The sequence below is a fragment of the Corylus avellana genome, chromosome 6 (assembly GCF_965113065.1).
Source record: "Corylus avellana chromosome 6, dhCorAvel1.hap1.2, whole genome shotgun sequence".
Classification (NCBI taxonomy): Eukaryota; Viridiplantae; Streptophyta; class Magnoliopsida; order Fagales; family Betulaceae; genus Corylus; species Corylus avellana.
Genome location: NC_142495.1, coordinates 21806863 through 21820990, shown reverse-complemented (window position 1 = coordinate 21820990; position 14128 = coordinate 21806863). Strand labels below are relative to the sequence as shown.

The 14128-nt window shown below is 33.3% G+C and overlaps 1 protein-coding gene and 1 long non-coding RNA gene across 2 annotated transcripts; one reads left to right on the top strand and one right to left on the bottom strand.

The window, feature by feature from the left end:
• Positions 1-469: 469 nt before the first annotated feature.
• Positions 470-1237, bottom strand: LOC148585027 (cuscuta receptor 1-like). Its single transcript, XM_088517356.1, has one exon. It carries the CDS (start codon positions 1220-1222, stop codon positions 470-472), a length of 753 nt encoding a protein of 250 aa, XP_088373482.1. The 5' UTR covers positions 1223-1237.
• A 9485-nt stretch (positions 1238-10722) lies between these two features.
• LOC132175772 (uncharacterized) lies at positions 10723-12648 on the top strand. Its single transcript, XR_015912728.1, has 3 exons — positions 10723-10925; positions 11420-11457; positions 12596-12648. It is a non-coding gene; the product is annotated as an uncharacterized LOC132175772 (long non-coding RNA).
• The last annotated feature ends 1480 nt before the right edge of the window (positions 12649-14128 follow it).

Sequence of the window (14128 nt, the reverse complement as noted above, 5' to 3'; positions counted from 1 at the left end):
GAAGATGACTGTTGGGGTAGCTTGTTTTGACCCCAAAAACACTCCAACAAAACATCAATGCAGAAATTATTAATGCATGTAAAACACCAAATTATCAATGCATACATTTATTGTACTGGAGTCTATCATTGTCTTGAGAGTTGACTCACTGTCTTTTAATGCAAAGCATTAGACAAATTGATGCTTCTTGCACAGCTACAAGTTATAACTCCAAATACAATAAATCGTTTTCCTATTAGAAATGTATCCACAAATCACATGTATGGAAAAACTAAGTTTATTCATGCTATTAATAATATTTCTAGCTACAAGAACAACATCCATCATCAAATGACAAGAATTATAAAACATAAGAAAGCAAGTGCAATTGAACACCTTGTCTTATATTAGACCGCAATAACCATTATTCATAATCAAATGTACGGCTATGATCACTACCACCAAAGATGTCCTTGGAATCTCAATATATCTAAGATTTTAGATAGTTTGACAATCTTTTTAAGGTATCAAAAATAGGATAATAACACCGGTACTTAAAATCTTCAATTAAATTGAAGCACTGTTGTCGCCAATAAGGATGAATATAAAGAAGACAAGCGACACCCAAGAAGGAAATAATATAAGATCCGATAAAGCTTGCAAAGAAGACTTGAGGATCTACTTCATACCATTTCCCTTCACTTGCATTTGAAGATTTTGTTGGTGATCGATGTGACTTGTCTTCTCCGGTACAACTCTCTAGTGGTTGTCCGCAAAGAAATGGATTTCCTTCATAACTACTCCTCACAAATGTTCCAAACTGTGCTTTCATGTCTGGAACTTTACCTGATAAGTTGTTATAAGCCACATTGAACACTTCTATAAAGTTCAAATCAATCAATACTGGAGGAATTTCTCCACGCAAATTGTTGTGAGAAAGGTCTAAACTCTCCAACTGGGCCAAATTTGAGAATGTTTGTGAAATGGAACCTGTCAAATGATTGTAAGACAAGTTCAATGCATGAATTGAAGATAGCTCTCCTAGTTCCGGTGGGATTCTACCTGTTAGCTTGTTGCATGACAAATCCAATCCAGACATGTAATTAAGGATGCCACCACTGTAGGAGTTAGACCTATATTTGGTTACAAATTCAACCTCAACTTGTTGACCATATTCTATGTATATGTAATCTCTTCTACTATTCCATTCGAAGAGCCTTGGGAATGTGGAACCTACTTGCATGAATGTAGACCTAGAACCATATTGTATATAGGTAAAATCATTAACATCAAGTATCTTTCCAAAGGACATGTTGTGAAAGCAGGGCGGTATTGTCCCAGAAAGAGAGTTCTTGGAAAGATCCATTATGCCTATATTCCTTAACCAACATAATTGATTTGGAATTATACCACTAAAATTGTTGCCCCTCAACAAAAGTATTCTTAAATAAGGAAGTTCACCAATTTCATATGGGATACTACCAAAAAATTTGTTATCTCTAAGGTCCAATATTGAAAGAATTGATGAATTGAAAACATCTTTTGGTATTGGTCCAGTAAGTTTGTTTCCTTGCAAAAGATGTCAGGGAATTTGGTAGTCCACAAGAAATCTGACCTTCAAAAGAATTGTTACCCAAGACAAGGGTTTGCAACATTGTCATGTTTTCAATCCATCTAGGAATTATTCCAGACAATTTGTTGTTGCTAATATCCAAAAGCCATATTCGTGACCCTCCAAAATGTTTAGAAGGTGTAGCCGGTAGATCAAATCCTGTGAACTGATTATTGCGTAACTTCAAAACTAACAAGACCGTGCGACTAACAATCAATTTTGTTGGTACCTTTCCTGAGAAATCATTAAAGGACAAGTCCAAAGACGCCAAATGATTCATGTCTCCAGTTGAGGACGAGGGATAACCTTCAAAATGATTTCGAGAAAGATTTAGAGATTTTAAGTACGGAGTTATCTTTCCAATATTCTCTTGAAGTTGCCCACCTAAGTGATTGTCAGAGACATCCATAAACAGAAGAAACTCGTAGCGATCTGGTGGCAAATGAAATTTACCCATGAAAGAATTATCCCGAAGATTTAGCTCTTGTAGTCTTGTATTGTTTTCAATCAACCAAATGGGGAAGCTTCCATTCAAGTTATTGTGAGACAAATCAATTATTTCCAATTCGCGCTGTTCAAGGAGAAACTTGGGAATGTTTCTTGTAAGCTTGTTCAAATTACAGTTAGATAGCACAAGCATCTTTAACTGAAACGAGAGGTCCCAACCAGCAGATTTTTCAGTTTCTATCTCAAGCTTGTTGTTTTCACTTGCTAATAGAATCGCCTTAAGCTTAGAGTGATTAGAAAATATGTTGAATTAGAATAGACCCTCAAATTGGTTATAACTGAGATCAATGTACTCAAGTGATGTGAGGCTGGCTATCAGATATGAAGAGACGTTTCCAACGAATCGATTGCTAGATATATCTAACAATCTAAGAGATGTCAAATTGTTTAGGCATGTAGGAAGGATCCCTTCAAAGAGATTATGATAAAGATTTAACTCTTGAAGCTTCTTGAGTGCGCACAAATCTGTCAAAAGGAATAACATTAGAAATGTCTATCCGAATTATGTTCCACTCTAAGAATCAACAAGAAAAATCAGGTTTTCAATATTGGGTTTTTCAAGAAAACCAAAAAAAAAGAAAGAAAAAAAAAAAGAAAAAAAGAATGAATGGTCAATTGTTGGGTTAAATCAACCATGGTCATTCACCTTATTTCATTTTTTTATTCAATTGTAGATAATTTATTAGATAGGTAAGACTAACAATTTGCAAACACTTGATGTTCTAGTCGATTCTTACCTTTAGGAAAAGGGCCATGGAGCTGATTGTTAACTAATGATATAGCCTTTAAAAAAGGTAGTGCCCCGATATATAGAGAAATACTTCCAGTGAAAGAATTGTGACTCAAATCTAAAATCTCAAGCTTACTGAAATTAGACAAAGCTACCACAAGTGAAGAGAGATAGTGTTAATAAAATATTTAAAATGGCATACCGACTACCGATAAATAGAAATTATATTGATTTCAACTTATTTTAGCCTTGAAATTAGATTACCAAATGTTTTTTAGTCGATTATTAGAATGAATTAAGAGTCCTAGTCCTAGTCGGTCAGGTAAGCGCAAGGCAAGGGTACCGAGAATTAACCGAATTGCTACGCCCATTTACCATGAGATTGGAAAAGGAGCTATTCAGTCGTCTGAACAAATCTTGACTTGTTTTAAAGAAGAAAATGGCCACTTGAGTCTTCAAATAGCATTTGACAAAGCAAACCTTAAAGTTGATAAACACATGTACAAATTTGTCAAAAGGAATAAAGTCGTCTGAACAAATCTTGACTTGTTTTTATTAGGGTTTTCATGTCTACTGGATGCTTTTTACATGATTCAAATTTACATTAAGTTTTGTAATGTTGCCCTTTCTTCTTGTGTTTTTATAACTTTCTAGTACTTTTTTTTTTCTTAATTGCAAGTGACACATGTTACATTCTGATTGGTACTAATGTAGCATATTAACCGATTGACCAACTTTTCTAAACGCAAATACTAATTTGTCTTTTGTGATTATTTCAAGGTGTATTTAATCACTTTTTAAAAACCAAGGTAGTTATTTGTTAAAACTTAAAACCATAAGGACAAAAAATACATTTATCCCTCAAGGCTCAAGCTTAAGTCTCGCTCATTACCTTGGATTGTTAGGGGGCCATAGAAATCATTCCAACTTAAATCCAACTTCTCCAAGTTTTCAAAAGCCAATAATCCTGCATGAAACAGAACATAGAAATTTTCAAACATGATTGAAAGTTTCTATAAAGTAATATGGAACATCAACATATCTTTTGCAGGAAAGGATCCTCCTATATTATTCCTAGCAAGATTCAAATTTTTAAGAGATTTGATTGCACTCAATGATTTAATGAAGCTTTTGTCAAAATTGTTTTCCCTAAGATCTAAGGTCTCTAGGTTCTCCAATCTTGACAAGCTTTTCAAACCTGTAATAGATCTATTAAAAAAAAAAACTATGCAATTTGCAGTGTTTAGAATAAAAATAGCGTATGTATAGCTTAAGCAAATCTGGCTACTTTAGTGTTATATATAATCAGCAAGAAACCGTAAGTGATTGATTAAATGGTAAGCATAGCCTCATATGCAATGTTGATTATAATGCACGTAAGGTAACACATTGATGCATTTCATGTTTCACATGCACAACTTTCTTTGCCTATTTCGGACATGATGGACATTCAAGAACAATTGTTGTTATTCAAGTCAAACATCAATGCTAATTGTCAAAGAAACCAAAAGACCAAAAGAAACCACCAACCCTCCAATTGCCGAAGAGAGCAAAGCGATGGTGACATTTTTTTTTTTTTCGTTGAAGCTTCAAAAGCAAGGTCTGGCTTAACCCCAATGAGGTCAACAGAATCTTCATAACGAAAAATGCCACTTTTTTATTTTTTTATTTTTTTTTATTATTATATTTCTATAATACCCTTATTCTCTTAAAAACTAAAATAAAAAACTAAACTAAACCATTTTTTTCTTAAAAAAAGAAAACCCAAGTTCCATTAAAATACTTGCCGATTTTTGTTAGATGTCACATCAATGCTAATAAAATTGTAATACATGTCACTGTTATATATATATATATATATATATATATATATATATAAAATTAATTTTCTGGAAAAAAAACTAAAAAAATATACCCCTAACGTTTTTTAATTAATTTTTTATTTTATCAATTTTTATTTTAGTTTTTAAGAGAATAAGGGTATTATAGGAATATAATAAAATAATTTCTTTTTTTTTGACACATTTTAGTAGTTTGATATACCAGTTTGGCACATTATAAACTTCATGGAACAATTTAATATGTACTTTTTTTTTTTTTCAAGTAGAAAACGACTCCCCTCTGAAACAATGTTCGATAAATCCCTATGGAAATGGAAAGTCCGGCAAATTTAATTGGGCCATTTGAAAAAATCCCAATGGAAATGGAAACTCCAACGCTTCAATAATTTAGTTTGACGTCGGACAAATTTGATAATGTACGTTGACTTTTATTGTGTACATATAGCCAGAGATAGAAACCCAATTTGTACACGAGAGAGAGAGAGAGAGAGAGAGAGAGAGAGAGATTTGTCAACCGCTCTACCTATTTGTTTTTGTTTTTGTGTTTTTATTTTTATTGCTTGCTCAATGAGTGTTTAATTAATCACTGTTTAAAACTTGGAGACTAATTGACAAAACACCAAACCACATCAACCAATTTTACATTTACCCCTAATAACCATTATTCACCGTTGGGAGCTTAAATTAATTATAAATGTCTTCAATTTGTTTTCTCATAAAACCATTTGTCTTTAATTAATTTTGAAATTTTCTGTTGTTTTTTTTTTTTTATTGAAATTAAATGCAGATTTTCGAAGGTCTTTTGCTTCCTATGGGAGGGAGAGGGAGGACATAACTATTGGAATTGGGAGACAAAATTGAAAATGGAAAATCTAAAGGTCTAAGAATAGTTCTGTGTTAAGAAAATTCTAAGTATTTGCTTTTTATTGCCTCGAGGGTGAGTGATTAAAATAAATTAATGTATCAATTGAAACAAAGAAAAATTTTCCAATATTTCGAGTGGGGAAGAAATCTACATAATATTTCCTAAAACCTTTGAATGTGTATGGAGCAAATTGTGAGTTGTGTCATAGAAACTAAACAAGTAGTTACAAGAGCTTCTCAAGAAGACTAGAAAATCCTTGAAAGCTTGAGTACTATCCAAAGTCTATTTTGGGCACTATTCTATGAGAGAGAGGGGAAGAAGATATTGGATCTTAGCTAGCTAGACGACATATGATTCGCCGATGGAACAAGATATTCTTATTGGCTTTCGTAGTTTCATTGCTTTTATTACTTTTTTTTTTTAATTGAAAGTGACACATGTTGCATTCTGATTGGTACTGATGTAGCACATTAATGGATTCAGCCAACTTTTCTAAACACAGATACTAATTTGTCTTTTGTGCTTATCTTACGTAGTACTGTTTCATCACTTTTTAAAAACTAATGTAGCTATTTATCAAAACTTCAAATCACAAAGACAAAAGTCGATAATTATGCATAAAACAGAACATAGAAAATTTCAAACATGAGCGGAAGTGTCTATAAAGTAATACGGAAGATCAACATATCTTTGCCAGGAAATGATCCTCCTATATAATTCCAAGCAAGATTCAAATTTTTAAGGGATTTGATTGCACTTAATGATTCAATGATGCTTTTGTCGAATCTATTGTCGCTAAGATCTAAGGTTTCTAGGTTTTCCAATCTTGACAAGCTTTCCAAACCTGTAATAGATTTATTAAAAACAAAACTATGCAATTTGCAATGTTCAAAAGAAAAATAGCGTTTTATAGCTCAAGCAAATCTGGCTACTCTAGTGTTATAGTCAGCAAGAAACCATAAGTGATTAATTGAATGGTAAGTATAGCCTCATATGCAGTGTTGATTATAATGTAGGGAAACACATTGATGCATTTCATGTTTCACACAACTTTCTTTGCATATTTCCGACAAGATGACATTAAAGAACAATTGTTGTGATTCAAGTCAAACATCAACAAAATGGGATGTAGCAATACAATCTCATAATGTTTTACCCTGATAACAGCAATACTGATAACAATTTAGGATTTATGTATTAAATATTAGTGACTGATTGAGATACAATAAACATCAGCCCAACCCTACACTTGCAGTTGTAATTGAAATTGATATCCTCTGGATCGCAAAGTGTATAACCTATGTGGTGGTTTTCTATTTTTGGTAATCAAGACTATATATATATATATATATAATCTTGCCTTTTATTGCCTTGAGGGTGAGTGACATATATTTTTTAAAAAAATATGGTATAATTATCCATTATGTTGCGTGGGGAAGAAATCTATATAACATTTCCTAAAATCTTTGAGCAGTAAAAATTTGAAAAAAACAAAAACAAAACAGAGGATTGAATGCAGATGGAGAAAATTGTGACTTGTGGTATAAACTAAATAAGTAGTTTAATAGAAATATGAAAGATGTGTGTAAAGTGGTTATGAAGTTATTGAAAATTTCAAACTTAAGTCTCTCTCTCTCTCATTACCTTGGATTGTCAGGGAGCCATTGAGAACATTATTACTTAAATCCAACTTCTCCAAGTTTTCAAAAGCCGATAATTCTACATAAAACAAAACATAAAAAATTTGAAATATGATTGGAACTGCTTGTAGTTTCTATAAAATAATACTAAAGATCAACAGATGTACCTTTGGCCGGAAAGGATCCTCCTAGATCATTCCAAGCAAGATTCAAATTTTTAAGGGATTTGACTGCACTTAATGATTTAATGATGCTTTTGTCGAATCTGTTGCCGCTAAGATCTAAGGTTTCTAGGTTTTCCAATCTTGACAAGCTTTCCAAACCTGTAATAGATCTATTAAAAACAAAACTATGCAATTTGCAGTGTTTAAAAGAAAAATAGTGTTTTATAGCTTAAGCAAATCTGGCGACTCTAGTGTTATTGTCAACAAGAAACCGTAAGTGATTAATTAAATGGTAAGTATAGCCTCAAATGCAATGTTAATTATAATCACTACAAGAAACTGACTCATTAGGGGCGACTATAAAGTCGCCCCTAATACTCAACTATTAGGGGCGACTTTTGAAAGTCGCCCCTAATAGTTATGTATTAGCGTCCACATCCAAGTGGACGCTAATAGTCGACCCAAAAGATGAATAATAGCGTCCACTCTAGGGTGGACGCTAATAACTCGACCCTAATATACTCGCGGGAAATATTCAAAAGGCGGGAAAAAGATCATTAGCGTCGACTTTTCAAGTCGACGCTAATGCCTAATCATTAGGGTCGACAAAGTCGACCCTAGAGAGTGTATGGATGAATTAAAAAATTTTAAAAAAAAAATCATTTTATTTACCAATAGCGTCCACTAAGAGTGGACGCTGAAGAGTGATCATTAGGGTCGACTCTAGAGTCGACCCTAATGCCTACGTATTTGTCGACCCTAAAGAGTGTATGGATGAATTAAAAAATTTAAAAAAAAAAAATCATTTTATTTACCAATAGCGTCCACTAAGAGTGGACGCTGAAGAGTGATCATTAGGGTCGACTCTAGAGTCGACCCTAATGCCTACGTATTAGGGTCGACTTTGTCGACCCTAAAGAGTGTATGGATGAATTAAAAAATTAAAAAAAAAATCATTTTATTTACCAATAGCGTCCACTAAGAGTGGACGCTAAAGAGTTATCATTAGGGTCCACTCTCAAGTCGACCCTAATGCTTAAGTATTAGGGTCGACAAAGTCGACCCTAAAGAGTGTGTAGGAATTAAAAAAAAAATTTAAAAAAAATATATTTAACCACCAATAGCGTCCACTTTTAGTGGACGCTAAAGAGTTATCATTAGGGTCGACTCTTAAGTCGACCCTAATGCTTAAGTATTAGGGTCGACAAAGTCGACCCTAAAGAGTGTCGGGAGGAATTAAAAAAAATTAAAAAAACCTAATATTCATAACCAATAGCGTCCACTTTTAGTGGACGCTAAAGAGTTATCATTAGGGTCGACTCTCAAGTCGACCCTAATGCTTAAGTATTAGGGTCGACAAAGTCGACCCTAAAGAGTGTGTGCAGGAATTAAAAAAAAATTTTAAAAAAAATATATTTAACCACCAATAGCGTCCACTAAGAGTGGACGCTGAAGAGTGATCATTAGGGTCGACTCTAGAGTCGACCCTAATGCTTAAGTATTAGGGTCGACAATGTCGACCCTAAAGAGTGTGGGGAGGAATTAAAAAAAATTAAAAAAACCTAATATTCATAACCAATAGCGTCCACTAAAAGTGGACGCTAAAGAGGTATCATTAGGGTCGACTCTCAAGTCGACCCTAATGCTTAAGTATTAGGGTCGACTCTAAAGAGTGTGCAGGAATTAAAAAAATTTTTTTAAAAAAATACATTTAACCACCAATAGCGTCCACTAAGAGTGGACGCTGAAGAGTGATCATTAGGGTCGACTCTAGAGTCGACCCTAATGCTTAAGTATTAGGGTCGACTTTGTCGACCCTAAAGAGTATGCAGGAAAATTAAAAAAAAAAAAAAAAAAAATTTGATGCCCAATAGCATCCACTAAAATTTTGTATATATCACTACATTGTTTAAAATTTTCAAATAAAGTGACACAATATGCACCGTTAAATATAACGAAATAAAATTTTAACCGTAAAAATAAAGGTCTCCCTTTCACTTAATATTCCATATGTACAGTTGTTTCAATATATATATATATACGTTTTTTTTAAAAAAAAAACAAGGAAAAATTCTTCTATTTCAATTCCATCCTCCTAAAGAAAGATTTTAATTTGTATTAGTTATAAAATGTTATTTCCCAAAAATTTACCTCCGATAATATGTCATTATTTATTTTATATAAATTATCAGATATTTGATCGATCGTGATAGGATCAAATGATTGATCAAATGATTGACCAAACTTCAAACAAATTAAAGGTTCGTTCAAACATCCGTTTGGTTCTAGTGCATTTGTTCGATCGATCATGATAGAATGAATGATCGATCAAACTTGAAACAATTGAAATTGAAGGATTGATTGAATATTTGATCAATCATAATGAATTAGTTCGATTGATTGTGATAAGATCAAATGATTGAAACAATTGAAATTGAAATTGAATTAATTCGATTGATCGTGATAGGATTAAATGATCGATCAAACATCCGATCAATCCCAATGAATTAGTTCGATTGATCGTGATAAGATCAAATGTTTGATCGAACATCCGATCGATCCTAGTGAATTAGTTCGATTGATTGTGATAAGATCAAATGATCGATCATAGTGAATTAGTTCGATTGATTGTGATAGGATCAAACATCTGATAAAAAATCCGATCGATCCAAGTGAATTAGTTCGATTGATCGTGATAGAATCAAATGATCAATCAAATGTTCAATCGAAAATCCGATCGATCAAACATCTAATCGATCCTAGTGAATTAGTTTGATTGATCGTGATAAGATCAAACATCTAATCGAAAATTCAATCGATCCTAGTGAATTAGTTCGATTGATCGTAATAGAATCAATTGATCGATCAAACATCCGATTGATCCTAATGAATTAGTTAAATTGATCATGATAAGATTAATTGATCGATCAAACTGAATACAATTGAAGGTTCAATCGAACATTCAATTGAACTATAAGCTTTTTATATTATCTTAGTGCATTAGTTATATTATCTTTGGATTTTGTATTGATCTTATAATTAATTATAAGATAAATATCAACTTAATGATCTTTATTATAAAAATTTATTAAACGGAAATTATTAGTTAATATTATAATAATAAAAATATATTACAGGAGAAAATAAAGAAAAACTAAAATAAATAAAATAAATAAAAATTAAAAAATTATAAGTATAATTTTTTTTTAAAAAAAATAAATAAATTTGAGGCTCATTAGGGGCGACTTATTGAGTGCGAAAAATAAGCGCCATCCAGTGGCGGGTATCTGAAATTTTCGGATGAAAAATTTCATAAACCGCGTCTTTTTTTTCCCCAAACCTTCAAAACACCAGAATCCTCCCTAACACCCCTCTCGGCTCTCACTCACCTCCCTCATCACTCTCACTCTCAATCTCTCTACCGCTGCTCTCCCAAACTTTAACCGACGAAAGCTTTCATACAAGGCTTTGCTGAGAAGCTGAAAGAGGGAGAGAGAGAGAGAGGGAGAGAGAAAGAAAGAGAGAGGGTGGATCGTTCGGGGAAGCTAGAGAAGAAAAAGAAAAAGAAGGGGAGAAAAATCCTCGAGGTAACCTCTTTAAACTTTAAATTTTTGCAATTTTTGTGTTAATTGTTGGGTTTTGTTTGATGTGTTTGTATCCATTGCGAATTTGGGGTTGGATTAGTGACTGTATTCTTTCGATTTTTTGGTAGTGCGGTTTCAGTTTACCCTCGGTTTGATTGCCGAGAAAGTGGAGGGAAAGATAAATGCTATTTGGGTATTTTGGTGTTTGATGTTTCTGGTTCTGAAAGATGGAAAATTTGTTATTGATTAAAGGATTAATGGTTCATTAACAGACAACCTGGTTGTTTTATTTATTATTATTATTATTTTGGTTTTTATTTGATGTGTTTGTTTCTGATGTGGTTTAGGGTTAGATTAGTGACTTTATTTTGTCAAGAGTTTGCAACGCAGTGTGGGTTACTCTCTGTTTGGTTTCTGAGAAAGTGGTTGATTTCTGTTGGCAACAATGGCTGTTTCCGTGAGATTAATGGGTCTGATAGTAGCATTTTGTGGTGCAGTTTCCTTCATATTTGGAGTTGTTGCTGAGAACAAGAAGGTAAAATATAGATGATGTTATAGAAGAATTCATTAATGTCAATTTAGCAACCTTGGACAAAAAATTTGAAGCCCAGATTCCAGAATAATCTTCTTTCTTGAAAATAGATGCCTATTTCGTTTCTTTTATATAATTATTTGGAGTTTAATTAGTGAAAAATTTATTACAGTTCAATATAAGTATGAAGAAAGATTTGTATCATTGTTTTGATATATATATATAATTCAACTAAAGTCAGTAGATATTAGTGGGATTCATTAATATTGTTGAATTTCTGAGGGATATAAAAGAATTTTGGAGACTTCGGGGTTCATGGCCTTCCTGGCCTCCACGCCACTGGGTATGATGGATAATCTGGTGTTTCTCTTGAAATTATTAGTTTCATTCAAGTGCTTGAGTTGCATCAAAGTTATTGAGCCTTTATACTGTATATAAGCATATAATGCCTGCAGAAATCGCCAAATTATCCACTAGCATTTCCACTTGAATTAATTTGTTTCAATTTCCTTAGACACCAGGTTTGCATGCTTAGGAACCATGGATGGTAAAATAATTATGGAAATAATAACTGTGTATGAGTTTCAAGAAAAATTTGATGGGAACTCATAATTCTGAACCTCATTTAGCTGAATGAAGGATATTTATTACTGTCCAAGCAAGTGTCTTACATGGTTTGACACGAGTGTTGTAAACTACGAGTGTCAGTGATGCAGTCAGAGAGCAATGATAGATTTGTCTCCCTGTAACTGCCATAATTTTCAATAAAATTGATGTATCATCTTTCTAATGGTCATATTTTGCTGTCTGTGTCTTTGTTCAAGCATATAGCTGGAGGCAAGATTTTTGTGCTTTTTACTTCCCTGTATCAAAATTCAAGTTTCAATAGTTCCTACTTTGTAGCCCCATATGCCCTCTTTATAAATTTATTTCAATTTATTTTGTTACTCAGAGAAATGCTTTAAATTACATTTTATAGGAGTCCAAGAAGTGGAGCACAACTTGCTCTGACCTTTAGTTACTTATTTTTATGCTTTGAATGATTTGTCCATTGAAGCTAAATATTCTCCATTCTTTTAATGGTTATATTGTTTCTTGGTTGCTGTCTGAGTGTTCGTCTTGTTCTCTCTGATCTCTGCAGCCAGCAGCTGGAACTCCAATAATTACAGGGAAAGGTGTTGTTATCTGCAAGTACCCCTCTGATCCAACTGTCGTTTTGGGGTATTTGTCTGTAGCATTTCTCATTGCTACTACTGTGGCTGGGTTTTTGTCTCTGTTTTACCCTTACAAAGGAAAATCTGTTCCACAAAGTGCCTTATTTAGAAGCGCCAGTTTTGTTGTTTTCTTCAACATTGCTATGTAAGCATTCTGTTCTCAGTTCTCACTCTCCCATATTTTTTGATATTCTTATTCTGATATCTTGAAGAGACAAGCACTATTCATGCTCATTTTTCATCCTTTAACACACATGCATGCACTAAATTATTATGGGAGAGTGAATTATTAAGGAAAAGCTGCTCTTCATCTGAATCATTATCACTTTTGAATGTCAAAAGGAGGTGCAGTGCCAGAAATTATTTATAATTGAAGTTGACCAAATACCCAGAAACTGGGGTATATTTTCCAGTAGGTACATGTGTGTGTGGGCGTTTAATCTTGGCGGTCCATAGGGATTGTGGTGTCAGTTTCAACAAACAATGATAGTAGGTTTTTGTTATAATATAGGCAAATGTGGGTTAAGAAAGTTTATATTGTAGCTGTTTTAATGTCTCTTTGCTGCCTGTAACTGTCAAAATCTACAGGGAAGGCACCCTTCCCCCTACTCACCAAAGATTATATTAAAGAGATGATTTGAAACCTGCCCAACGCTAGGTTGGATGAGAGGACCACCTTTTTTTATTGCTTGCCAATTTAGTTTGGTGGCAATCTTCTTGCGGGAAATCTACATTTATATGAAAAGCAGACGCTTATCTTTCATCTTTGGAGATAATTATTTCATTAATATAAACGAAAAATATACAATAGAAAAGTAAAAGGTACTGCCATTGAATTCGCTGTAATGACAACAGAACCTGACAAGGTGCTTGGACTGATGAACATGTCTCCCAGCTGATCCGCTTTTTGGATCAAACCATTGGAAAAACTAAACTTCCTAGCCTTGTTAACTGTCTTTTTCATATGTGAAATGAATTGTTTTTTACATCAATTATACCTTGAAGCCATTGAACCTATTAGCTTAACATTCCCTTTGCTCCCCATTTTACTATTAATTATTATTGAGTTATTGATTACCAATATTATTATGCATATTTACATCAAATGTTTGTGCAATAATTCTCTACTTTCTGATGGTCCGACTTGTTTCCTACCAACTAAATTAGTGTCCTGTCGACCCAACTCTTGACCAGCTCACTATTTTGGCTGTGACTGGGATTTTGACTTGATAACCTTTGTAAGAGTCATGTTTAATGGGGGCTGGCGGGCATTTTTTCAATGATTGTCTTGGGACTGTAGATGTCTCACTTTGTTACTTCATTATATTGGAGTTAACATGTATTAGTGGGACTGTTATTGATATATGTTAGAAGTATTGTGGTTAGGAGTTAGTCGATGTATGTTACTCATACCAGTGTTCCCTGGTTCTGCGATCGATCGCACTTGGAGTGCGATCGAT